This window comes from Heptranchias perlo, chromosome 9, assembly GCF_035084215.1.
Source record: "Heptranchias perlo isolate sHepPer1 chromosome 9, sHepPer1.hap1, whole genome shotgun sequence".
Lineage (NCBI taxonomy): Eukaryota > Metazoa > Chordata > Chondrichthyes > Hexanchiformes > Hexanchidae > Heptranchias > Heptranchias perlo.
In genome coordinates this window covers 78,120,849-78,147,276 of record NC_090333.1, presented here as the reverse complement: position 1 = coordinate 78,147,276, position 26,428 = coordinate 78,120,849, and the positions used below count along the sequence as shown (strand labels likewise).

The 26,428-nt window shown below is 43.9% G+C and overlaps 2 protein-coding genes across 5 annotated transcripts in view; one reads left to right on the top strand and one right to left on the bottom strand.

Annotated features, from left to right (window-relative positions):
- Nucleotides 1-359: 359 nt before the first annotated feature.
- cenpl (centromere protein L) lies at nt 360-19,837 on the bottom strand. 2 transcript variants are annotated; one of them, XM_067990787.1, is made up of 5 exons: nt 19,763-19,837; nt 12,882-13,050; nt 10,177-10,425; nt 6,268-6,804; nt 360-2,037 (listed from the first exon to the last, which is right to left on the bottom strand). In XM_067990787.1, exons 1-5 carry the CDS (start codon nt 19,780-19,782, stop codon nt 1,936-1,938), a joined length of 1,077 nt encoding a protein of 358 aa, XP_067846888.1. In that variant the 5' UTR covers nt 19,783-19,837; the 3' UTR covers nt 360-1,935. The 2 variants fall into 2 exon arrangements, with proteins under 2 accessions (XP_067846888.1, XP_067846889.1); XM_067990788.1 differs by lacking the exon at nt 19,763-19,837 and adding an exon at nt 19,097-19,301 and having other exon boundaries at nt 361-2,037.
- dars2 (aspartyl-tRNA synthetase 2, mitochondrial) overlaps nt 19,402-26,428 on the top strand; it is a 32,112-nt gene continuing 25,085 nt past the window's right edge. Inside the window, exons 1-3 of one of the 3 annotated variants that reach the window (XM_067990786.1) lie at nt 19,402-19,733; nt 23,900-23,999; nt 24,968-25,034. In XM_067990786.1, the coding sequence (XP_067846887.1) occupies nt 19,586-19,733; nt 23,900-23,999; nt 24,968-25,034 (315 nt within the window). In that variant the 5' untranslated portion in view covers nt 19,402-19,585. Of the gene's footprint in view, nt 19,734-23,686; nt 24,000-24,967; nt 25,035-26,428 lie in introns of all 3 variants that reach the window. The other 2 variants (XM_067990783.1, XM_067990785.1) reach the window with 2 other exon arrangements.

Below are 26,428 nucleotides of genomic sequence, written 5' to 3'. Positions count from 1 at the left end.
CTTCTGATTAATGTTAAACCTCATTACAGGCTGCAATTAAAAAGACTATTTCCAAAACTCTGGTTAAACCTGGAGACATTAATGTGAGCATACTGTAGGTGTGGTGTGATGCATTCCCTATGTGGCAGAGAACACTTCACCTCCTTACGGATGGACAGCATCAGCACAAGATCTGCATTGTGCACAGATGAGATGAGCTGCTGAAAATGTAGCCCATGATGCTTATGTCAACTTGTTTTAGCCTTTTTGCTTTGTGAAGACGGTTGTTTCATGATTTACTTTTAAATTATTTTACTTTATCCTTCCAGAATTGTTTTGCTAATTAAACCCAAAGTTTCCCACTTTTCAAAATTTATGATCTAAAAGTACACATTTGCTCACAGCAGATTTCACCCAAATTTAAAGGAAAAATCACAAGGCCTAGTTCTAAGTACATATTTTAATTTTTAAAAGATCAGTATGGTAGAAATGAGTAAGTCAAGTTAGTGGTGCTACTTTTGCCAATTTCCTTGAGTTCTAAAGATGAGACTAAGTATTAGATTTATGCAACTTGGCAATTGCATCAGCTTCAGGTGCTACTTTTTGACTTTTGTAAGTGGTTATGAGAAATAATCAATTTGTGCAATTTCCACAAATAAACTAAGTTTTGTTTCCAAAGGTGTTCCTAGTCAATGTCTTTTTCTCTGATGCTTTATAGGTAAAATTATTGCACCATGCACTGTCACATTTAGGAAAGAACTGTTTGACATCTTTAAAATCAGTTTAGCTATAAGATAACTAATAAGGACAGACTGGCATTGGCACAATAGGCCAAATAGCCTCCTTCTGTGCTGTAATTTCTATATCTTGTGAAAGTCACCCAGGGTGGAAATCTAGTGAATGAGGTCATGGAGACAAAGTCGTCACCAGAAGTGAGGCAGCTGTTTGCAATGTGGGCAGTGATGAGTGAAAGGTTAGGAGAGGGCATTGGATAATGTGAATTAGTGTGTGGGGGTGGGTGTAGTAGGAAGTTGTCTGAGCTAAGCATATCAATGACCAAGTTGGCAAAGTCAATATGAAGGGAGAAGTCAGAGTCTAGCTGTCCTAAACTCAACAGCTATTTGATAGTCCATCTGGCCACTGTAGAGTACATATGGAACATGAGATTTTTTTGGTGCTCAGTGTATGTGTTTACCTCCTACTGGCAGTGTAAGGATATCAAGTTCTTTACTCTTCTATATAGTAAAAATTCACTTTTTAAATTTAGGTTAATACTTTATTAAAGTTCATGTCCTCTGATAAGATAATAGATTTCTCTTGGTGGTTTGGTTCAACAGTAAGTGAGGATGATCATCCTTATGAATGCAGAGAAGAGGAAGATCAAGTAGTTCCACTGAAGATCTTTGACTTAAAGCATTGCAGTTTTCCCTAGTAAGTTTGTTTTTAAAAAAAGATTAGAACACCTGGATTTTTTTCCTTTTGGCACTTACAAGAAACTACACAAACACTTGGGATAATAATCCCAAGTAAAATTCATTCAACACAAACCTCTACTGCAAGCCTTGGCAGGTGTATGAAAGCAGAAAGTTATTGAATAAAGTCTGTGCAACACTTTTTTTTAAAAAGTGGGATTATGGTCCCTTCAGTTCACATCTATTAAAATATAGTCAGAGGCTGACAGTTGCACAGCTTGAATGTTGTACAAGGATCTAAAGATAATCTGGTTTTAGCAACTCAGTTTCATGTACAGACAGAATAAAATTGCATTTGGTGGAATGGGGAGCAGAAATGTTGAATGTTTCTGGTAGCTCTCTAGGCACATCGTATCCACCTTTTCCTCCTGACCAGCCAACAATCTTGTGATTCAGCCTAATAACTGGTTGTTTTCAGAACAGGAATAATGTCATTAAGCCCTTGGGGCTCCAAGGAAGACAAAAGTTTGTGATCCAGTCAAATTTAGTCCATGCTCCTGCAGAGACGAGGTTGGTACTGCATCTGATGAAAAGCCAGCTCAGTTAGGAATGGCAGCACGTGGTCTAAATGCTTCCTGGTGAACAGCTGTCAGGGAGACAAAGGAAAACTAACACCACAGCAGACTAATAAATCAAAGTTAGATAAGCAGTGAAATAGATTCTTACGGTCCATGCAACCTGAACCAAGCACAGAACTCCAGTCTCCATTGCATGTCAACCTTCTCCACACCACTGCCTACCCAAGCTGATGGATGTAGTTCCACTTTGCAACTGGTTACTTTATAGCAGCAAAGAGGAGCCAAATGAAAGCACACCTCCCATTTGCCATGTAAATAAGGCCATTCTCAGGAAAAAAAATTTTGAAACAAAGCCCACTGCTGGAGTGGCAGCAAGAGGACTAACACTAGCTTCACTCAGTCATACATTATGGAAGCAGTGAGGGAAAAATCAGTGGCACCAAAAAATGCAAATGGCAGCCACTTTATTGCATTAGAAACACATAATATCCTGATCTTTCTACAAAATAGTAACATTGAAGAGGTTGGACATATTCTGACTCACCAGTACATACATGCTGTTGTGGGTTTTTAAAAAAAATCAGTTTTATACCCAAGTAGGGACTGCCACACTGCCAGTAAGTGTCCTGAAATTCACTACAGCTGCAATGCAGGGGGCAGGGGCTTCAGCAAGCTGGGGTTTCTTTGGGCCATCATAGGAATGGCTAGATAGTATGCAAATGAAGGAAAAGGGTGAGATATTAGAGTGTGTGTGTACCTGGATCAGACAACTTGCATCTGTCAGTCTTAAAAGGAGATAGGGATTGACATCAGTGAAGCGAACAGATTTTTGTAAGCTTGCCAAATTCAGGAGAGATTTTGAAGCAGCTAACATTACTCCATGGTATATATTTTTTTTAAAGTTGTATTGTTACAATTAAGGTATTGGTCAGGCTGCACCTGGAATGCTGTGTGTAATTAATTGTAGAAGGATGTTGTTGCCAGAGACGGTGTAGAGACTAGCAACAAACATTATGCCAGGCATTTCCACTTGTTTCCCATGGGAGAGAGGAAATTTTAAAGTGATCTAATTGAAGTTTAAGATTATGAAGGGTATAGACAAAAATCTAACCAGGCAAATTGTTCACTATGGCACAGCTTTTCAAACTGGGATGTGCAAAGGGATCTAAAGGGCCCATTTCTATTTGTTGACCAGCGATATACTTTAAAAAAGATAGCTCTCTGCCTTCATTTGGACAGGACAACTAATATTTGTGGTGAGGTTTGCACAGGTTCCCACACAGAAAAATTTGAAAACCTCTACGTTGAAGGATTCCAATACCAGGAGAAAAAGATAAAATGAAGGAGTCAGGGGGCACTGTTTCAACCAAAGGATAATAGAAATCTGGTGGACTACAAGAACATTGATGCTGACACCAGAGCACCTGAAATGGAAATAGTCCTATTTCATAGCACTAAGATCCCTCATCTTGATGGAGAGAAAAAGAAACACACTGCTCATTAAACGAGTTGAGAATTTTCAGATCCTTGCTTGAACTCAAGCTCTGGGTTTGAGTTTGAGGAGTGGTTGGAGTCATGAATGGGCATACGGGACACTGAAAATTTTCTGGAGAAATGGGGAGGGATGAGGCTATGGAGGGATTTAAAAACAAGGAATGAGAATTTTTAAAAGAGACGTTCCTGGACCAGGAGCCAATGTAGGTCAGCGAGCACAGGAGTGAACAGGACTTGGTGCGAGTTAGGATAAGGACAGCAAAGTTTTGGATGAGCTCAAGTGTACAGAGGGTGGAAGACGGGAGGCTGGCCAGAACAGCATTAGAATAGCCAAGTCTGGAGGTAACCAAGGCATAGATGAGCTGACGCGGAAGTAGGTGGTCTTGGGTGATGGAGCGGATGTGGTCGGAAACTCATCTCGGGGTCAAACAGGACGCCAGGGTTGCTAACTGTCTGGTTCAGCCTCAGACAGGGAGAGGGATGGAGTCTGTGGCGAGGACTGAAGACAATGGCTTTGGTCTTAACGTTTAGTTGGAGGAAATTTTTGCTGATCCAGTCAGACAAGCAAATCAGAGAGAATGGAGGGGTCAAGAGAGGTGGTGTTGAGAGAACTGGGTGATGTCGCCAAGGGGCAGCATGTAGTTGAGAAATAAGAGGGGGCCAAGGATAGATCCTTGGGGGACTCCAACATAATGGTGCAGGAGCGGGAAGAGAAGCCGTTGCAGGTAATTCTCTGGCTATGACTGGATAGATAAGAACAGAACCAGGCGAGGACAGAGGAGGTTGTGGACGAGGTTCATGTGGTCAACCATGTTAAAGGCTGCAGACAGGTCAAGGATGAGGAGGGATAGTTTACCATGGTCACAGTCACATAGGATGTCATGTGACTTTGATAAGGGCTGTTTCAGTGCAGCGGTAGAAACCTGATTGAAGGGATTCAAACATGGGAGTTGCAGGAAAGATGGGCATGGATTTGGGAGGTGACAACATGTTTAAGGACTGGAGAAGAAGGGAATGTTGGAGATGGGGCAGTAGTTTGCATAGACAATGAGATGAGGTCAACAGTATTTTTGGGGGGGGGGGGGGGGGGGAGAAGGGGATGATGACGACAGCAGATTTGAAGGGGAGGGGTACAGTACAGAGGACTGTTAACAATATCAGCTAACATGGGAGCCAGGAAGGGAAGTTGGGTAGTCAGCAGTTTGGTGGGAAAAGGGTCGAGAGAGCAGGAGATGGGCCTCGTGGTCAAGATGAGCACGAAGGGAGCCAGGAGAGAAACTAGAAAGATGAGAGTTCAGGGCTAGGGCAGGGGGGAACCTTGCGGGAAGTTTGGCTTGTTGGACGAAGGGAAGTGCAGAGGCAGCTGAACAGATGGTCTCAATTTTAGAAGTCTATAAGCTCCTCTCACTTGTTGAAGGTGAAGATGGAGGAGGCAGCAGAGAGGGGTTTAAGAAGACTGTTTGTAGTGAAGAGAAGCCGGGGGTCTGGAAAACCGAGCAGTTTTGGTAGGAGATCAGGACCCGATAGTGCTTTATGTGGTTCAGCCAGATCTGGTGATTGGCTAAACCAGTTATCCACCATTAACGTTCAATCTGCCTCCCTTGGACTTAAGGGAATGGAGAGGAGGGCCGTACCAAGGGGAACAACCAGGGTGATGGTTTTAATGGAAACAAGGGCATCAAAGGTGGAGGTGAGGACATGACTGAGCAGATCAGTAGCTGCAAAAAATGTTGTGGACAAATGTAATGCACAAACAGCATTAGAATAAAGAGTTCAGAAATAGGAGGGAACAGACGTGGGGTGGAAAACACGAGGTAGACTAAGATGGGTTTAGAGTGCAAGTGTGTAAATGCACAGAGCCTGGTAAATAAGGTTGGTGAGCTGCAGGCACAAGTAGTCAGTAGTAGTGGGATGATGATATAGTGGCAATAACAGAGACCTGGCTGAAACAAGGAGGATTGGGCACTTAATATTCCTGGCTACAATGTATTCAGGAAAGATAGGGAAGGAAAAAGAGGGGTGTGGTAGTATTGATCAAATGGTGACTGTGGCTCTAAACTGGGCATAATTTTTCACATTGTGTAGTATGACATTGTCTGCAGTATAGTTTCTCTAAATCTAAATACAGCTTTGCATCACTGAAAAGGGGATTTTACTTGCCTCATTTGCTTACATGCAAATTCAGCTACCATCTGTTCTATGAAGGCACAAAGTAGTTTCATACACCATCATTTATAAATGCTGACTGTTATTTAATCTGTTGAAGTGAAGCGAAGCAAAGCAGGTAGGAAGGGAAAAAAAAAGTAAAATGTTTCTCTCTCCCCTCCCTCCTCGAATCTAGAGTTCTTTAATAAAAAGGGGAGATCAGCTCGTTGGTAAGGATTTTTTTTTAAATTAATGAACTTTTCCACCATGGAAACCTTTTACGCCAGGATACTCATAGTACAGCGGCATCTGGGTCTGGCTCCATAGCATAATCTCAACAGGAAAGCAGCTTGGCTACCTGAAGGCTGAATTTCAGACTATCTTGTGCCGCTAACCTTGGAGGAGGCTGTACCATTGGAGCAGCTGTTTAGCGAGTGAATTCTTTTGAGTTCAGACTCAAAATGGTAGATCACTACAGGAGGGAAATTAAAAGAAACAAGACAGGAAGATATCAAATTATTCTTCCTGAAATTGTAGACGGGGGCGAGAAGAGGGAACACTGTACTGAAAATTCTCTGCACGTTAATATCCTTCAACACAGAATTAATGCTGTGGAAGTGGCATTCTATTTTAATCCAAAAGGGGCATCAGTTTCTCACCTTTAGTTTCCCATCGCAGTGAGCAGATGCTACAGCTGTTGAGACCTTTACCAGCCGCGTAGCTGCAAGCCGCACCCCGAAATGCCGGTAGAAATGCGAATGGAGGCTGCTCATGAATAGCTGCACCTCCTCGATAGTGATTTCGTCCTCATCTGTGTGGATGCTGTCCCACAGCTCTTTTGCGTCCTCTGGATGAATACTCAGCGAAATGGTTAGTTGCACCGGGGGCACAGACCACTCCAGCTCCATCACACGGTGGACAGAGTCCGAGAAACAATTGGCCCACATGGCAGCCATCCAGGACAGATTCTCCGAACTGATGGGGAAGGCACTGACGTAGCAGTCGAACGTTTTCTGCAACCACTCCCCCACCATGGCCGTAACTGTTTCAGGGCCATTGGCAAAAAGCAAGGGTAGACAGGTGAACTCCACTGGGAGAGACTCCAGGAAGCCCAAGTCTCCATCAACGCAGCACAGCCACCCAGACCACACCACTTTCTCATCAGCTGCCTGCTGCACCCAAGTCTTCGTTGTTATCTGTGAGGAAACAGAAAATCCCTTTTATCCCCATGTCGCACAATACTTTGAATATTTATTTCCCCCTTCTACCAAAAGTCCTAACATAATTGCCCAAGTGGCCATTCTTCATGTGCAAGACAGCACAATGCTCTTGGACATTCCCTGACAACAAGCCCGATGCCAAACTGACCCAGACTAGCTGGGTGTCACTGGATAGTAATCAGAACTCTACATAAACTATTCCCCTTCTGTAGCTCAGGGATGCAGAAGCCAATTGTTATACCCCATTTCCACCTGAGCATAGATCCGCTAACTCGGCAGAAGGTAAGGATCAAATCTGGTGCCTTCCTAGAGTTAAGACAATAGTACCCTATCATAACGAGTTTATCCAATGAGCCACAGAGAAGGGAATATGGTGAAAATGGTAAATAATGTTTTGCAGGTACCATGTGAGAATTTATTTAGGGTGTCACTTTGTACAAAGGGGAAGTGAGAAGGATTTTTTCTCCCAGGTGGAGGGTTATTGGAACATAGAATGCTTAGCAGTGGTGGCAGAGATTTACAGTTAAAGGAGAATGATAAATATTTGAAAAGGAAAAATCTAAAAGGAAATGGCGAAAAGATAGCGAAATCAGATTATGGGCACCTATGATTTCTACGATGAAATATTTTCTTTACTGCACATAGGCAACCACGGGTGTGACCTACAATCCTCCACCTTCATATAACTTGTTGTGCTAATATGCTATGCTGTCATTTTAAAGGTTACCAAAACTGTCAGGGCATTGCCCCCTCCCCAAAGTACTTCAAAATTTCCACATTGTGCAAATTAAAGTCTATCTCCAGCCAAGTCCCCTGCAGCGCCGATATAGGTTGAAAGTATGGCTTAAAGTGTAGTTTAAAAACACTTGAAATTATGGTTCTCTTAACTTGATACCTAGAGGAAATAATATTGAACGCTGCTATACTCTGCAACAAATCTAAGCCTATTTTTAAAAAAATGAACCACATTCTTTCCCGAAGGTGTTGATTCCTGTTGACATACCGTCCCACAGGCACAAGGCACCTCACCCAAGTGGTCATTTTTCATGGATACCCAGAGATAGTGAGAAAATATTTTTCAAGGACGAGTTAAGCGGGCGCCTCTCTATGCAGTTCCACGACTCCAGACTGGCCCAAGAGCTGATCTCCGGACCAGCATTGTTTTCCTGGGATCAAGTGACTCTGCAGCAGCTTCAAGGCTGGTCTGCCAAGTCATAGCTCCCGCTGTTTTCCAGGGAGCCGTTCCAGAATGTTCCCTATCAGTGACGTACTGGAGCAGTCCAGCAGGCAAGAAAACTTAACTCAAGAATCTCTACGCCAGATAGAAAATTGAGAAGTGTGTGTATAAAAAAAAGCATCAATTTTGAATCCACCCCACTACAAAAATGAGCAGATAATTCAATAATGAATACTTTCCCCAGACTTTCCTTCTCCTTTGACTTGTCAGCAAATACTGACAGTATGTTTGTAATATCCCCCCTCCTTTGCCTTTTTTTTGCTTTAAGTGTCTTTTGTACTGCTCCTTTATTCAGAGTGTTTAAGAACTCTTGAAAGAAATACACTGAATATGGATACCAAGGGAGAATAGATGAATACCTACAGAGGTAAATCATCACCTTAAGGAGAGTAGCAGAGGAGAAATAAAAATCAGACAGAACCCACCCCCCAACACAATTCAGGAATTTAGATCCAACACAAAGTTCTATTTTCAAAATAATTGGGCTATATAAAAATATGGCTAAGTCATACAATTGTTTTTGAACCTTCCCTCATGGCTCCATACCTCAGTGAGTCAACAACTTTGGGAGACAAAAACAGTAACAAAATTTTTTTAAAGAGAATTCAGAGTAGTGGGTGCATACAAAAGAACATACAAATTAAGAGCAGGATAGGCCATTCGGCCCCTCGAGCCTGCTCTGCCATTTGATAAGATCATGGCTGATCTGATTAGGACCTCAACCCTACTTTCCCCATCTACCTACTATAACCGTTGACTCTCTTGTTAATCAGGAATCTATCTAACTCACCTTAAAAATATTCAATGACCCTGCCTCCACCGCTCTCTGGGGAAGGGAGTTCCACAGACTCACGACCCTCAGAAAAAATTTCTCCTCATCTCCATCTTAAATGGGAGGTCCCTTATTTTTAAACTGTGGCTCCTAGTTCTAGTGTCTCCCACAAGGGGAAACATCCTCTCAGTATCTAACCCTTCTAGTCCCCTCAGGATCTTATATGTTTCAATAAGATCACCTCTCATTCTTCTAAACTCCAATGTATACAGGCCCAACTTGTCCAACCTTTCCTCATAAGATAACCCCCCTCATCCCAGGAATCAGTCGAGTGAACCCTCTCTGAACCATCTCCAAAGCAATTATGTCCTTTCTTAAATAAGGAGACCAAAACTGCACACAGTATTCCAGATGTGGTCTCACCAATGCCCTGTACAACTGTAGCAAAACATCTCTACTTTTATATTCCATTCCCCTTGCAATAAATGACAACATTCCATTTGCCTTCCTAATCACTTGCTGTACCTGCATCCTAACTTTTTGAGATTCATGTACCAGGACACCCAGAGCCCTCTGTTCCTCGGAGTTCTGCAATCTCACTACATTTAAATAACATACTGCTTTTCTATTCCTCCTGCCAAAATGGACAAGTTCACATTTTCCCACATTATACTCCATCTGCCAAATTTTTGCCCACTCACTTAACCTATCTATATCTCTCTGCAGACTCCTTATGTCCTCTTCACAACTTACTTTCCTACCTACCATCGTGTCATCAGCAAACTTAGCAACCATACATTCGATCCCCTTCATCCAAGTCATTGATATAGATTGTAAATAGTTGAGGCCCAAGCACTGAACCCTGTGGCACTCCACTCGTTACATCTTGCCAACCTGAAAATGACCCATTTATGCATACTCTGTTTCCTGTTAGCTAACCAATCCTTTATCCATGCTAATAATGTTACCCCCATACCATGAGCTCTTATTTTGTGTAGTAGCCTTTGATGTGGCACCTTATCAAAAGTGCCACATCAGTGCAGGAGATGCGATTTGAGTCATTAGAAGACGGACCTGCCCTTGCAGTTTTCACTTATTTAGGAATGGAAGGTAAATGGATAGAAGCAATTAGGAAAAATATAGTGCACGCACATTCTTGTATGTTCTTTTAGGAGAAGTAAACATCCTAAGTCAGTCAAATTTTAGGTGAAGTATATCACAAAAACATCTGCACATCATGAGTTATAAATTTTGCTATATACAGGAAGTCAAAAATATATTTGGGTAAGCCTAAGCCACTCCAGCTTTCTTACTATTTGAAACTGGTTTACAACCTAACCTGTATGAAGACAGCCTCTGGATCACTCTCAGTAGCTCGGAGGCCTGCAAGCATGGAGAATTTAGCCTTACTGGCAAGCTCGATTCCCACTTCCACTGCCATCCCCTTCTTCTTCTTCTCAGTAGCGATAAAGACCGACAGCTCGTTTGAGTATTTCTTCAGCATGGTGTAGGAGAATCTGTACAGAGGGGTTACGTGATACAGACGCCATTGTTTCTGCAGCAACACTGCAATCTGCTCTGCATTCTCCTGCAAAGAGGACAATGAGGTAAGAGTTTTGCCTCCAATGCACACAAGGACCTGGACTGCTGCAATCTTTTGGTCCATCAATGGGCAGTTAATCTTTTAAATATCTGGTGATGTTTCAGTTGCAAATGTGAAGGCTGAGCTCACTTAAGGAACAATAGGGACACATCATCCTTGTGCACTATCGCAGTTCAGGAAGACTTTCAAAGTGTTTCATCACTGTATAACAGTACAATGATTCTGAAGGAGCCGTACTCATTCACCAGACGGACTCGTCAAAGTTTACAAAATAACAGACAACTCACTATAACATAACCCGATGACCACGTACAATAATGCAAAATATTCTTGCTTGTTGACTGCATTACTCGCACCAACTGAGACAACACCCCCCGCCCCATCAAGTGATATTATTGCTAATATTGCAATCCCAACAGTCTAATAATTTTAAGTCAGTAAAAATGCATTAAGCCAAACAATGATGAAACATGGGCCTCCACCAACAACATTTGTGTTTATATAAATCACCTTGAACGTAGAAAAAAAGTGTAATTAAGAAAAAACACCGAACCAAAGAAAGGTATTAGGAGGGATGAATAAAAGTTTAGTCTAAGAGATGGTTTTAAGGAGGGGGTCTTAAAAGAAAGAGGGGGGAGTTGGAGAAGCAGAGAGGGTTAGGGAAGGCATGGGGTGTAGGCAGCTGAAAGTATGGCCATCAATGGTGAGGAGGGAGGGAGGGATACACAAGAGGCCAGAGTCAGAGAAATGGAGAGTTTGGGGGGTACTGTATTCATAGAATTATGATGTGGAGATGCCGGTGATGGACTGGGGTTGACAATTGTAAACAATTTTACAACACCAAGTTATAGTCCAGCAATTTTATTTTAAATTCACAAGCTTTCGGAGGCTTCCTCCTTCGTCAGGTGAACGATGTGAAAATGATTTCGAGGATTTCATTTTCACATCGTTCACCTGACGAAGGAGGAAGCCTCCGAAAGCTTGTGAATTTAAAATAAAATTGCTGGACTATAACTTGGTGTTGTAAAATTGTTTACAATTCATAGAATTAAGCAGCATAGAGGCCATTCAGCTCATCGCGCCTGTGCTTGAAAGAGCTATCCAATTAGTCCCACACCCCTGCTCTTTCCCCATAGCCCTGCAAATTTTTCCTTTTCAAATATATAAAATCGAATTCTGTTTTGAAAGTTATTATTGGATCTGCTACCGCCACCCTTTCAGGCAGTGCATTCCAGAACATAACAACTCACTGTGTAAAAAAATTACTCCTCATCTCCCATCTGGTTCTTTTGCCTATTATCCTAAATCTGTATCCTCTGGTTACCCACCCTCCCACCAGTGGAAACAGTTTCTCCCTATCAACTCTATCAAAACCCATCATAATTTTGAACACTATTAAATCTTCCCTTAACCTTCTCTGCTGTAAGGATAATAATCCCAGCTTCTCCAGTCTCTCCATGTAACTGAAGTTTTTCATCCCTGGTACCATTCTAGTAAATCTCCTCTGTACTCTCTCCAAGGCCTTGACATCCTTCCTAAAGTGTGGTGCCCAGAATTGGACACAATACTCCAGCAGAGCCCTAACCAGTGATTTATAAAAGGATTAGCATAACTTCTTTGCTTTTGTACTCTATTCCTCTATTTATAAAGCCAAGAATCCCACATGCTTTTATAACAGCTGTATCAACTTCTCTTGCCACAGTAAAGATTTGTGTATGTGAACCCCCCCCCCCCAGGTCTCTGTTCCTGCACCCCCTTTAAAATTGTACCATTTGTAGGGCTAGAGGAGGTTACAGAGAAATGTAGGGACAAAGTAACAAAAGGCATTTAAACACTGAATTTTAAATGTGAGGTATTGGGGGATCAGGAACCAATGTAGGTCAGCAAGGACGAGTGATAGATGAGCAGGATGGTGCAGGGTGATGATAGAGGGGTGTATATAATTATGAAAAGATGGGACAGAGTTGATAGAAACAGACTATTTCCATTGGTTGAGAGGTCTAGAATAAGGGGGAATGATACAAGAGATTTAGGAGAAAGCAACAGAATTTATTTGTTTGTCTGACACACATGCACGTGCAACCCTCCACCCCACCTACCCATCTGTGGAATGCACTACAAGTCAGTGAGTGAAGGAAAGTGCATGTCATTTAAGAGTCAGTTACATCGGTGGTTTAAGGAAAGGGATATGGGAACAGGACAAGCGCATGCGATTAGGACTACTTGTGTGGAAGATAACACCATCATGGACTAGTTTGGGCCAAATGGCCTTTTTCTGTGTTCTAATTTCTATAAAATTGTTTTACTCGTAGTGTAAAAATAGTTTACTTTTTTTCCTCTCTCCAATCATAACTCTCCTCCCTCCTTCCCCCTTCCAGTCCCAGGACAAAACAGCAAATGTTCTATTTATGATGAAAATCAAGGCTGTTAGTTTTACTGACTACTGGCAAGTCTGTTCTGGGAATCCTCCGCTTGGCTGGAGTCTGGCGAAATGGTGTCTGCATCCGCAATGTCCTCAGAACCACTGGAGAGGCATCTGTATTGGCAAAGCACACACCCAGCCGTGCCATTCCTGCCTCAGCAGCAGGAGTCAAGTGCTCCATATTACACCTGGAATGAAAAAAATTAAATAAACGTGAAACATGTATAATTTTACACAATATTTGGGCCAATGGAAGCTCCCAGCCCAAAATAGTTGGTTGGTAGCCCTAATTTTTCATTTAATTTCATGAAAAATGAAGAAACAAAATCAATCACTATTAGAACCGTGTAAAGATAACGTGAAGCATTCAAAAACCACTGTAGCTATGCAATTCAAACTTTCTATTTAAAAAAAAAATCACGATTTCCCCCCCCCCCGATTAACATTTTAAAATCCATTATTCTTTTGTACTGTATCTAACAATACTGACTGCCTTGGCTGACACAAAGAATGGACACTGCATGGGGTATCAAAGGGCATCTGTGCAATCATAGCTCAGCAAGATAAGTAATGCAAGGGGACTGGATGGTGCAGCAGTTTCAACTTTAGCCTTTTGCAACAGCGGCCTGGGTTCAAATTAAGCTCAGACCCCAAGTAAGATCAAAGTAGTGTTTACTGGCTATACAATTCCTAGTGAGTTTAGGCATCGCAATCCAGTTTCCAGTTAGCATTACCTCTAACCCAGCACGAATTGGTACTCTTACTTGGCAACAGCACAGTAAGGCTGAAATGGAAAAAGTGCACATTGGTGCAGTAGATGTTCTTCCAAGATTGGGGCAGAGACAAAAAAAAAGGAATTTTGGGGTACAGTCATACTGTCTTGTTAGTGTCATTCCAAAGCTGTTTCTTAATTGAGATAATTTGCTTATCAGTAATGCAAAAGCAACAGTAAAACTCTTTAGTAGGATCCCAACCTGATATCAGACGACAGGAATGCAAGAGCCTCTGGAGGAAGCAGTCTCATGCTGCTTGGGTTTATTAATGTATGGAATACAACTTTCGTGCAATGTAAATATGTACAAAGCGGACAGTGAGACTTTGACGGAGAACCATGCAGTACCAAGGTATTGCTTGCTGGAACCAATTCTGTATAAACACATCTTTATTCTGCAGTTTAAGTTGTTTTTTTTTTATTCGTTCACGGGATGTGGGCGTCGCTGGCAAGGCCGGCATTTATTGCCCATCCCTAATTGCCCTTGAGAAGGTGGTGGTGAGCCGCCTTCTTGAACCGCTGCAGTCCGTGTGGTGACGGTTCTCCCACAGTGCTGTTAGGAAGGGAGTTCCAGGATTTTGACCCAGCGACAATGAAGGAACGGCGATATATTTCCAAGTCGGGATGGTGTGTGACTTGGAGGGGAACGTGCAGGTGGTGTTGTTCCCATGCGCCTGCTGCCCTTGTCCTTCGAGGTGGTAGAGGTCGCGGGTTTGGGAGGTGCTGTCGAAGAAGCCTTGGCGAGTTGCTGCAGTGCATCCTGTGGATGGTGCACACTGCAGCCACAGTGCGCCGGTGGTGAAGGGAGTGAATGTTTAGGGTGGTGGATGGGGTGCCAATCAAGCGGGCTGCTTTATCTTGGATGGTGTCGAGCTTCTTGAGTGTTGTTGAAGCTGCACTCATCCAGGCAAGTGGAGAGTATTCCATCACACTCCTGACTTGTGCCTTGTAGATGGTGGAAAGGCTTTGGGGAGTCAGGAGGTGAGTCACTCGCCGCAGAATACCCAGCCTCTGACCTGCTCTCGTAGCCACAGTATTTATATGGCTGGTCCAGTTAAGTTTCTGGTCAATGGTGACCCCCAGGATGTTGATGGTGGGGGATTCGGCGATGGTAATGCCGTTGAATGTCAAGGGGAGGTGGTTAGACTCTCTCTTGTTGGAGATGGTCATTGCCTGGCACTTATCTGGCGCGAATGTTACTTGCCACTTATGAGCCCAAGCCTGGATGTTGTCCAGGTCTTGCTGCATGCAGGCTCGGACTGCTTCATTATCTGAGGGGTTGCGAATGGAACTGAACACTGTGCAGTCATCAGCGAACATTCCCATTTCTGACCTTATGATGGAGGGAAGGTCATTGATGAAGCAGCTGAAGATGGTTGGGCCTAGGACACTGCCCTGAGGAACTCCTGCAGCAATGCCCTGGGGCTGAGATGATTGGCCTCCAACAACCACTACCATTTTCCTTTGTGCTAGGTATGACTCCAGCCACTGGAGAGTTTTCCCCCTGATTCCCATTGACTTCAATTTTACTTGGGCTCCTTGGTGCCACACTCGGTCAAATGCTGCCTTGATGTCAAGGGCAGTCACTCTCACCTCACCTCTGGAATTCAGCTCTTTTGTCCATGTTTGGACCAAGGCTGTAATGAGGTCTGGAGCCGAGTGGTCCTGGCGGAACCCAAACTGAGCATCGGTGAGCAGGTTATTGGTGAGTAAGTGCCGCTTGATAGCACTGTCGACGACACCTTCCATCACTTTGCTGATGATTGAGAGTAGACTGATGGGGCGGTAATTGGCCGGATTGGATTTGTCCTGCTTTTTGTGGACAGGACATACCTGGGCAATTTTCCACATTGTCGGGTGGATGCCAGTGTTGTAGCTGTACTGGAACAGCTTGGCTAGAGGCGCAGCTAGTTCTGGAGCACAAGTCTTCAGCACTACAGCTGGGATGTTGTCGGGGCCCATAGCCTTTGCTGTATCCAGTGCACTCAGCTGTTTCTTGATATCACGTGGAGTGAATCGAATTGGCCGAAGACTGGCTTCCGTGATGGTGGGGATATCGGGAGGAGGCTGAGATGGATTATCCACTCGGCACTTCTGGCTGAAGATGGTTGCAAACGCTTCAGCCTTGTCTTTTGCACTCACGTGCTGGACACCGCCATCATTGAGAATGGGGATGTTTGCAGAGCCTCCTCCTCCCGTTAGTTGTTTAATTGTCCACCACCATTCACGACTGGATGTGGCAGGACTGCAGAGCTTTGATCTGATCCGTTGGTTGTGGAATCGCTTAGCTCTGTCTATAGCATGTTGCTTCCGCTGTTTAGCATGCATGTAGTCCTGAGTTGTAGCTTCACCAGGTTGGCACCTCATTTTTAGGTACGCCTGGTGCTGCTCCTGGCATGCTCTTCTACACTCCTCATTGAACCAGGGTTGATCCCCTGGCTTGTTGGTAATGGTAGAGTGAGGAATATGCCGGGCCATGAGGTTACAGATTGTGGTGGAATAAATTCTGCTGCTGCTGATGGCCCACAGCGCCTCATGGATGCCCAGTTTTGAGCTGCTAGATCTGTTCTGAATCTATCCCATTTAGCACGGTGGTAGTGCCACACAACACGTTGGATGGTGTCCTCAGTGCGAAGACGGGATTTCATCTCCACGAGGACTGTGCGGTGGTCACTCCTACCAATACTGTCATGGACAGATGCATTTGCGACAGGTAGATTGGTGAGGACGAGGTCAAGTAAGTTTTTCCCTCGTGTTGGTTCGCTCACCACCTGCCGCAGGCCCAGTCTAGCAGCTATGTCCTTCAGGACTTGGCCAGTAGTGGTGCTACCGAGCCACTCTTGGTGATGGACATTGAAGTCCCCCACCCAGAGTACATTTTGTGCCCTTGCTATCCTCAGTGCTTCCTCCAAGTGGTGTTCAACATGGAGGAGGACTGATTCATCAGCTGAGGGAGGACGGTAGGTGGTAATCAGCAGGAGGTTTCCTTGCCCATGTTTGACCTGATGCCATGAGATTTCATGGGGTCCAGAGTCAATGTTGAGGACTCCCAGGGCCACTCCCTCCTGACTGTATATCACTGTACCGCCACCTCTGGTCGGTCTGTCCTGCCGGTGGGACAGGACATACCCAGGGATGGTGATGGAAGAGTCTGGGACGTTGGCTGAAAGATATGATTCTGTGAGTATGGCTATGTCAGGCTGTTTCTTGACTAGTCTGTGGGACAGCTCTCCCAATTTAGTAAGGAGGACCTTGCAGGGTCGACTGGGCTTGGTGTTTTGCCGTTGTCGTGTCCGGTGCCGGGTGGTCCGTCCGGTTTTATTCTTATTATGACTTTTCGTAGCGAGATTTTACAACTGAGTGACTTGCTAGGCCATTTCAGAGGGCAATTAAGAATCAACCACATTGCTGTGGGTCTGGAGTCACATATAGGCCAGACCGGGTAAGGGCGGCAGGCTTCCTTCCCTAAAGGATATTAGTGAACCAGATGGGTTTTTACAACAATCCGGTAGTTTCATGGCCATCATTACTGATACTAGTATTTTAATTCCAGATTTTATTTTAATTAAATTTAATTAATTAATTGAATTTAAATTCGCCAGCTGCCGTGGCGGGATTTGAACTCATGACTCTGGATTTTAGTCCAGGCCTCTGGATTACTAGCCCAGTAACATAACCACTATGCTACCGTACCCTTAAGTTGTTAATTGTTTCCATTTGATTTATATCAATTAGTGTTAATTATATTTAGGAGGAGGTGTGTATTAATTGGGACCTCATTCATTTATAAAAGCTGATCTAGGGTGTGGTGTGTTGTTGGGTGGAGCTCTGTGAATAAAGGCTTGGAAGCAACTGAAGACCAGGATTTAGTATTCTATCCTTCATCACCAGGCTATCCAGTTTAGAACATAAGTCTACGATTCATGGTATCTCATTTTCATGCTTTATTCATTGTGGGGCTTATGATTGTGTTTTCTATCCACAATTATAATGTTTTTTGGGGTTTACTCTAAATATTTTATTTGGGTCCAGCATTACCAACCACTCCCATAAGCAGACATTGCATCCTCTACCCAGTATCTAGGTAAATGAAAGAAAAGACCCAAACTCAAACAGACAATCCTTGTCACTATATTCTGGTTATATCAAAACAGTAAAGATGCCTCTGCCTGAACTATGAGTCAAAATACATCAAACCTTGAAATCAGTCATTCGCCTCTTACGTGGTGAAACACTGTTGCAGAGTCAAATTAGCCCAGTTTTTTCTGTTGGCTACAGAGTAACTGTGAACCGATTGGTAAGCACAGGTAGTCCAATATGAAATCCCTAACTACAAAGTTGTCAGACAAAAGGACTGCAAAGCATCATTGCTGTGAATATTAGCCAGACAATAAAATAAATTCCCTCAAACTTGCAGAAAATAGCCAGCAAGTACTGATATTAATCCAGTCTCTCCTCTCTGGTCAACAATACCAAGAATATAGAAAAAAATATCTTCAACAATTCAGGCACCAGGACTATCTCAACATGTCAAAAACAGTAGATTTTAGTAACTGTCACAGGGCTAATGTCACCAATTTCATACCCACTGACATATTAAATGTGTTTTACTGCTTCCATGGCCATTTAAACTGCATCATATCCAGCATCAATGCAATAAAATTGAAAAAGGCATCACACAGCCAGAAACTAAAGGCAGCTTCATGACAACTTGTGAAAATACAATTGTGAAAACCACTAATTTTACATGTAATGACTCTTCTCACACTAACCAAATCATACCCACAAGTCCTGCTCACCGACCTACATTGATTCCCAGTCCTGAAATTTAAAATTCTCATCCTCGTGTTTTGATCCCTCCACGGCTTTGCTGCTCCCCCATCTCTAACCTCCTCCAGCCCGACGACTACCTCAGAAGAAGTTTCCATGTCTCCAACTCTGGCCTCTTGTGCATCTTCCCTACAATCGCTGTCAGTGGTGGGGCAGAGCTTTCAGCCCCACTCCCTAAACCTCTCTGTCTCTCGTTCTCTCCTCCGTTAAGACCCACCTTAACACCAACTCTTTGGTCAATCTTTTCATCATCCCTCCTAATAACTTCCTCTTTGGTTGTGTCCATTTCTCGTCCGATTCCACCTCTGGGAGGCGCCTTGGGACATAGAATTTACAACACGGAAACCGGCCATTTGGCCCAACTGATTTATGCCATCGTTTATGCTCCACACCCTATCAGCATATCCTTCTAGTCCTTTCTTTCTCCCTCATGTGTTTATCTCGCTTCCCCTTAAATGCTATTCGCCCCAACTATTCCCTGTAGTGAGTTCCGCATTACAGAAATTCTACTTCACAGCAATTATATAAATGTAGCTGGTGGTTGTGAGCAGCCCGGGCCTGGCGCTCGGCATTTCAGTGACACCGGATCGAATAATCCCTCCCTCGATCCGGTCCCTGGTGCAGAGACTCACCGGCTGCCCCGGGGAGGGGCCCTCTGGCGATAAAATCCTTCCGTTCAAAAAACCGCCATCCAGAGGTTCACTGGCGGTGCAGCTTGACGTCCGCGGGAGTCAGAGGCCGCCCCGTTACTCCGGGCGGGGTGGGGTGAGCCCGGCCGCCGGTCCGCTGTGTTTATAACTCGGCCTCTCCCGCGCCTCCCGCTCCGTTTAAACCATTCTCCCGTCCTGCACCGCGCTGCATGACGACAGACCGAAACAATCGAATTACGATCGCACCGCAAAAAAACAGGAGGAGGGGGGAGCGTAGAGTCGATTGGTTGGGTCTGTAGTGAGGGTGAAAGGTCAGAGCAGGAGCGGTGTAAACGCAGGGAGCCGGCGGGACTGTTGCGATTATCGGTGATAGTCTGTGGATCCCCTCCCTCACCAGGAGGGCGCGGGAGTGAGAGGCCCCCCCCTCCCCGACCTGGGAGTTGCTTTTATCGCGAGCGCTTGGTTTGGAAGATGGCGCAGGCGAGGGCGGTGCTGAGCCGGGCCCTGCTGCGTTCTGCGGGACTGAGGGCCCTTTGTACCTCTCGCTGCATCAAGAAGGCCCAGCCTCTCCAGAGCTTCCCCTCAAACCGCCCCCTCAGAGCCCCGAGAGTAAGTCCAGGTGAGGCCCTTGTCACCCTGAATTATTACCTTGAAGAAAGAACTTGCATTTACACGGCGCCGTTCACCACCTCCCCCTTACAGCCAATGAAGTACTTTTTGAAGTGTAGTCACTGTTTTAATGTAGGGAACGTGGCAGTCAATTTGCAGACAGTAAGATCCCACAAACAGCAATGTGACAAATGACCAGATGATCTGTTTTAGTGATGTTGATTGAGGGATAAATATTGGCCCAGGACACCGGGGAACGCTCCCCTGCTCCTCTTTGAAATATTGCCGTGGGATCGTTTACGAGGGCAGACGGGGCCTCGGTTTAACGTATCATCCACAAAAAAAACAGACATACAGCAGATCTTGGTGCAGGGCTGAAAATCTGTGTATCAGATGCTTTTGACACTATGGTCATGTGATAGAGATTTGCATTTGTCTGTTGTACCATATCTCAAAATGATTCAAGTTAAGATGTTATGTGGACCCCCATGGCAGTCCTTTTGTGCACAATAAGTTTGCACTAGGAGCAATGAGCTAATCTGTTTTGGTTATGTTGGTTGAGGAAGGAATGTTGACCAGAGCACCAGGACAACTCCCTGCTCTTTAAATAGTACATCAGGATCTTCAGTATCTATCTGAACAGGCAGATTTTAGTATCTCATGTGAAGGGTGGATTTTTTTGTGAGGGTGAAAATGAGTTTCCTTTTTAAAATATTTTTCTCCCTATGTTCTGCCCCACAAGCTATGGACTGCCTGCTTCATTGCTGTTGTGAAACTGGCCACTTGGAGGTACCCAAGAGTGCTCTCTAAAAGTGTCAGCCTTCCTCATGGTGCTTCCTTTGGCTGTAGGGTTGCGATTGGCAGTTCATCACTTAAGGGAGGATGTTGGTGCTCCAATATCCTGCTATTTTTTAATCTACTGATTCTATGAAGATCAATATTCCTACTGTTGACCTAAACACACTGCATGTTGGCTTATAAACATGGTTATATGAATATGGTGACAGTGGAGTTGTTTAAAATAAAATTGTTTGTGTTCTGTTTCTCTCTACCAAAAAACCTCTCTGACTTTATATTAATCCATTATAATATCCAGATTGCTTAAACTAGGAACTAAAGACCCACACTAAAATAGATGTATTGTTATGGAAGTTGAATTAATTAGTTATTTTTAAGCAAGGGACTAATTGTACAGGATCTCCAGGCATGTCTTTGAACATTAAGGGACCATCCAACACTGACACTTTCATAACAGTGCAAAGAATATCTAAAGCAGGCTGTATGCACCTGTATACAAGTTTTCCCATTATAATTCTTGGGTAGTTTCCATTATAAATGTGGATATGTGTAAACTTGTCACAGTGTAATTATACCCTCCCCTCAGTGGAACTACAGCACCATCACTCATGGGAGTGTGTAATTACGGTGTCTAGACAATTTCTATGATAAATGTGGACATATAAAAATAAGGACAGAATGTATGACTTTATAATAGGGATTGAATTATGTCAGCCCTCTAACTCTGTTTGACCTGATGCCTACACATGGTCTTGACTCCCTGTGTGAGATTGGTTGATAAGTCCTACATTAGAACAGCAAAATCGGTTGCATCTCAGATTCAGATTTATGCAAATTAATGGGAACATTCAATTAAACCATCAAGACTCCATGGTATCCACTGAGTGGCCCATGAAGACTAACAGCTTGGACATTCCTGTCTTATAGTTCTGGGAGAAAGGGAAAATGAAAGTGGCCTCTCTCCACCCTGTGGAAAAGATGTCAGTTATGGATAGACCCAAACACATTGCACAGCAGACCCTCAAAGTGTCAGGCCAAACTTGAGTATAAAAGTACCTAGTTCTATAGGTCCTTTTGTTGGGTTTGGTGTTGTCCATGGCTTCTCATTGGTGGATTTGCGCAATCGTATGAATTTAAATCAGTTACACGTGGAAAGATGAGATTACAATTGAGCTTTTCTTGTCTTAATTTGTGACATCACCTCAACCTCTTGATACATTGCTGTCTTCAAACACCTGATGACTGAGTATATGCTATCTCTTTATAGAAATTGTGTATGTATTTACAGCGTACGTGTATAAACTGCTTTGTTTTCCTGTTCCTTCAGCTGTAAACGGACTTAGAGAAACTACAAGGATGGCTGTGTGGGATGTGAAGAAATTCACACCAGGGCTATAGTGTGTTTGTTTTAATTTGTGCTCAAAATGAATATGTCAGTGAATGCTGGGGAGTGGAACACTTTTTCCAATGTTACCACTTAGTATCAGATTTCAAGCACTCCCAGATCAGGTGGCCATGTGACTTTTTTTTAAATATGTAAAAGGTGCTATATAAATGCAATAGTTGTAGCATAGCCAGCTATTGATCATTACTCTTTTTACTCTGCCCCAACCTCAGTTGCCCCCTACTGCACTAGCACGAATTTCTTCACATCCCACACAGCCATCATTGTAGCCTCTCTGAGTCCATTTAGTCCCAAATTAGATCCCATCTTTTGCTGCGGGCCCATGCCGATTTGGAGCTGGGAAAGCCCAGATCCGTTTCAGACAGGACACTTGCAGCTAACAGAATGAAGGCCTCCTCTCTCTATCGGTCTGGGCTGGAGAAAAAGGGCAGCTGCTGGTCCCCAGCTAGTGTTATTTTTTTAAAAGAGAGAGGGAGAGAAGCAGGGAACTAAGACTGAGAGGACAAAAAGTTGTAGCAGCGAGATTAACAAGTTTAACATCTCGGTTGTGGCATATGCTATACATTTACATTCATTCCCTGTTGTAAATACACAGTTTCAGAACAAATAGCTTTTGTTTGAAGTGCAAGGGAGTTTGGTGGGGAGGACGGGTATTAGCAGGTTTGATCTCCAGAGGCTCTTTAGGTTCCTGATATCACCCAGAACTTTCAATGTCAGCGAACAAAGCCAGGACTTTTTCAAAAATGTTCTATAAAATACATTCTTAGGAGGGAGTGAGGTGACCTCAGCCATCCCACAATGTATATGAACTGCAGTTTCAATTTATCAGGTTATATAAGGGCCTTGATAGAAGTGCTATCCTAAGTCCCATATCATTCCTATATCATCATCCAGCAAGAAGAACACTACATTAAAGCATGTTTTTTTCCTGGCCGGCCTCCCATCTTCCACCCTCTATAAACTTGAGCTCATCCAAAAATCTGCAGCCCATAACCTAACTCATACCAAGTCCCGTTCACCCATCACCCCTGTGCTCGCTGATCTACATTGGCTTCCAGTCTGGCAACTCCTCGATTTTAATATTCTCATCCCTGTTTTGCAATCCCTCCTTGGCCTTGCCCCTCCCTATGTCTGTAACCTCCTCCAGCCCTATAACCATCCAAGCTCTGCGCTCCTCCAATTCTGGCCTCTTGTGCATTCCTGATTTTAATCGCTCCACCATTGGCGGCCGTTATTTCAGCTGCCTAGCCCTAAGCTCTGGAATTCCTCCCTAAACCTCTCCGCCTATCCACCTCTCCCTCCTCCTTTAAAATGCTCCTTAAAACCTATCTCTTTGACCAAACTTTGGCCACCTGTCCTAATATCTCCTTATGTGGCTCGATGTCAAATTTTGTTTGATTACGCTCCTGTGAAGCGCCTTGGGAGGTTTTACTACTTTAAAAGCACGATATAAATTCAAGTTGTTTTTAAACTTATTTTAGCTTATCACACACCATTCTGCGCCTGGCCAGCAGGCATTCATTAACGCCACTCTGGGTAAAAGCGGGCAGGCCCTCTCTCAAGTAGCCTTTCTTCCTGTTTGGGGTGCTGGGAAATGCTTTGCCTCTTCCTTTTGAATTAAAACAAAAAGTGCTGACTGTACACTCGATCTGAAAGAGAGAGAAACATTCGGGCTGCGATCTGTCACCAGAACTGCTGTGCATATCCAGCAATGTTTGTTTTTATTTTGGATTTCCAGCATTCATGGATTTTCTTTTCAGCTTTCCCACGTGACTCCCTGCCTATGATCAGAAACTCACCCGGAAGGAATTATGGGCATAAACTACTCCAATGGTGCTATGCCACCTGAAACAAAGTGGGCTTCTCAAAAGCTGCAAAGGGCATCGGCATTCAGTGGGTCCATTTGGTATTCAGCTGGAGAAAGAGCTATCGGTGTGATTGCCCCATGAAATTCTTCTTCTCTCCCTCCGCAGACCTGAATAGTTTTGTCTTTCGGACTCATACTTGTGGGGAGCTGTGTGCTGCTCACATCGGTCAGGAGGTCAGACTCTGCGGCTGGGTTCAGTATCAGAGGTATGTACAGTGTCTTTTGTTTCTTTTACTGATTTGTACCATTTATAAGGACAGGGATCAAGGTATGGTGCTTAAATGTTTGACATATTAAGTATAAAACAGTGCTAAATTGATCAGAAACAAATTCTAAATAAGCAATAAATAGCTTTTTTGCAGTCTATTTGATTTTGGGGAGTCCACGGGGATTGCTCAAAATCGTCAGCATTTTCCATAACAAACTCCTTTTTATGATTCACACTACAGATACTTTTTCTCATGTCCCATGAAGAAATAGTACTTTATGCTCTAAAACAAGAGACCTCTACGTTCCGTCATTCCTCTACCCCCTGAACTGATATTTAGCAGTTGCTTTTGCCCCTACCCTGCCATTCACAGTGCACAGCTGAGAGAGTGGGTGGCCAGCTCTGCTTCAAACCTCCCCTGGTGCTGCTCTAAAGATGCAATCTGCAGACCCTCTCCCTAAGCTGTAGAAATGTTGACATACTCACCAGTGATGGAGTTTATAAGTTCAGTCTTTCTAAGAAAACAAGCAGGGGGATTAGGAATGGGAATGAATAAAACATTGGCACTGTTTTTAAATATAGCTCAGTCTGAACTTCCTTCAGCGTATTGTTTGTCACTCTCTCTGGATATCTCCAGTGTAGGTACTGTAAGTTGCTAGCTGTTTTCTTCTCTTCCTTGGTCTCCTGGACTCTGCCTGTGGATGCATAGGAGCAATGAACAGCTCCACATCCTCTGCCAGAGTTCCTATGTGGTCACAGCAAGTTGATGGGTGCAATCCCGGCCCACTTTGTTTTTTCCCCCCTTTTAATATCGCCCAGGTAGTGTGCAGCATTGGAAGAAGCCAGGGAGCAGTTCACCCCCAGCTGCCAAGCCTCTTGACTGAGGAATAAGGTGTAGCACTAGTAGGAGGAGAAAATGACTTCCTACTGTTGTGTGTGTCATTAACTGTTTTTGTGTTTGTTCAGACAGGGTGTCTTTATTGTGCTGAGAGATTTTGATGGTTTAACACAGATTGTGATACCACAGGAGGAGGTAAGTAGGTTTAGAGTTTAGCAATTTTTGTGACAGTAACAACTACAGCTGCAGGACTTAATTTTAAAAATTGTAAAACAGTAGGCTTAGAGTTTAAAGAGTTGTCAGTATTAGTGATCTAAAAAAAATTGCTAATTTTTTTTTAAGCCAAGTTGTTCTGAAATCAGAGCATTTGGTAATTTTGTTTTTTCTCTCCTTGCACAACCTCTTGGCTGAGGATTCCAGTGCCAGTGCCAGCAATGTGCAATAATGTTTGAGTCTCTTTTCCTCCTTCCCAGTTTGGAAGTGCCAGTGTGACTCTCAGGGCTTCCTTTGATGCCACAGATGAGCAGGAGCCCACAGCCTACGATTCCATAGCACATTGGGTGGCAGTACAGACCCGACCGCTTGCAGTGGGCTCGTTGGTGGTGTTACGATTTTCCAGCTATAAACGTGGAGGGTAAAACCATAATAGGTTGGCCGGACATATTACCAAGTACAGTCCCCACTGCTTAAGAAGCCTCCTCACTACTGTGTTCATATAAAGAAAGACTTGCATTTCTATAGCACCTTTCACGACCTCGGGATGTCCCAAGTACTTCATTGGCTTTACATAAATGACCAGATCCATCTGTTCTAGTGATGTTAGTTGATAGATAAATATTGGCCGGGACACTTGGGAGAACGCCCCTGCTCTTCTTCAAAATAGTGCAATGGGATCTTTTACATCCACCTGAGAGGGTAGATGGGGCCCCGGTTTAAAAAAGAGGGCACCTCAGACAGTGCAGCACTCCTTCACTACTGCACTAGTGTGTCAGCCTAGATTTTGCGCTCAAGTTTCTGGAATGGGACTTGAATCTACAACCTTCTGACTCAGAGGCAAGAGTGCTACTCTGGTTGGTACATTTGAAAGTCACTGAGTTGCAGCTGCTACTCAGCAGTCATTGATAATAAAGAAGGAGTTTAGTGGCTTTAGGGCCTAGTCGTCTGGAATCCAATTACCAAGACAAAGGGCTGATTTCGTAACCAGACCCTTTCCCCAAGCTGATGTTCTGCCACCCTGATCTCAAAACAAAGGTGTGTAAATCAGTAAATCCAAGGATTTAACACGGTGTGAAGAATTTATGAACTGCCTGAAATAGCCGGTGTGCTTAATACGTTAAAAGTGACACCTTTGTGTAATTGACTCCTATTGTATTGGTTCGTGGTCAGCGCCATTTGCCCGATTTATAGATGGCTATCCGTGATAAGCGTAGACGGTATCAGTGGTGGGGACTGTATTGGTAAATCTCTGCCTTTTAGATTGACCATGCAGTTTACACCTGCAGCTTGTGCTGTGAGATCTGTCAACCAGCCATGTTACACATCACTGATTTTTACATAAGATGTTGACTTTTTTTTTGTCCCTAAAAAGA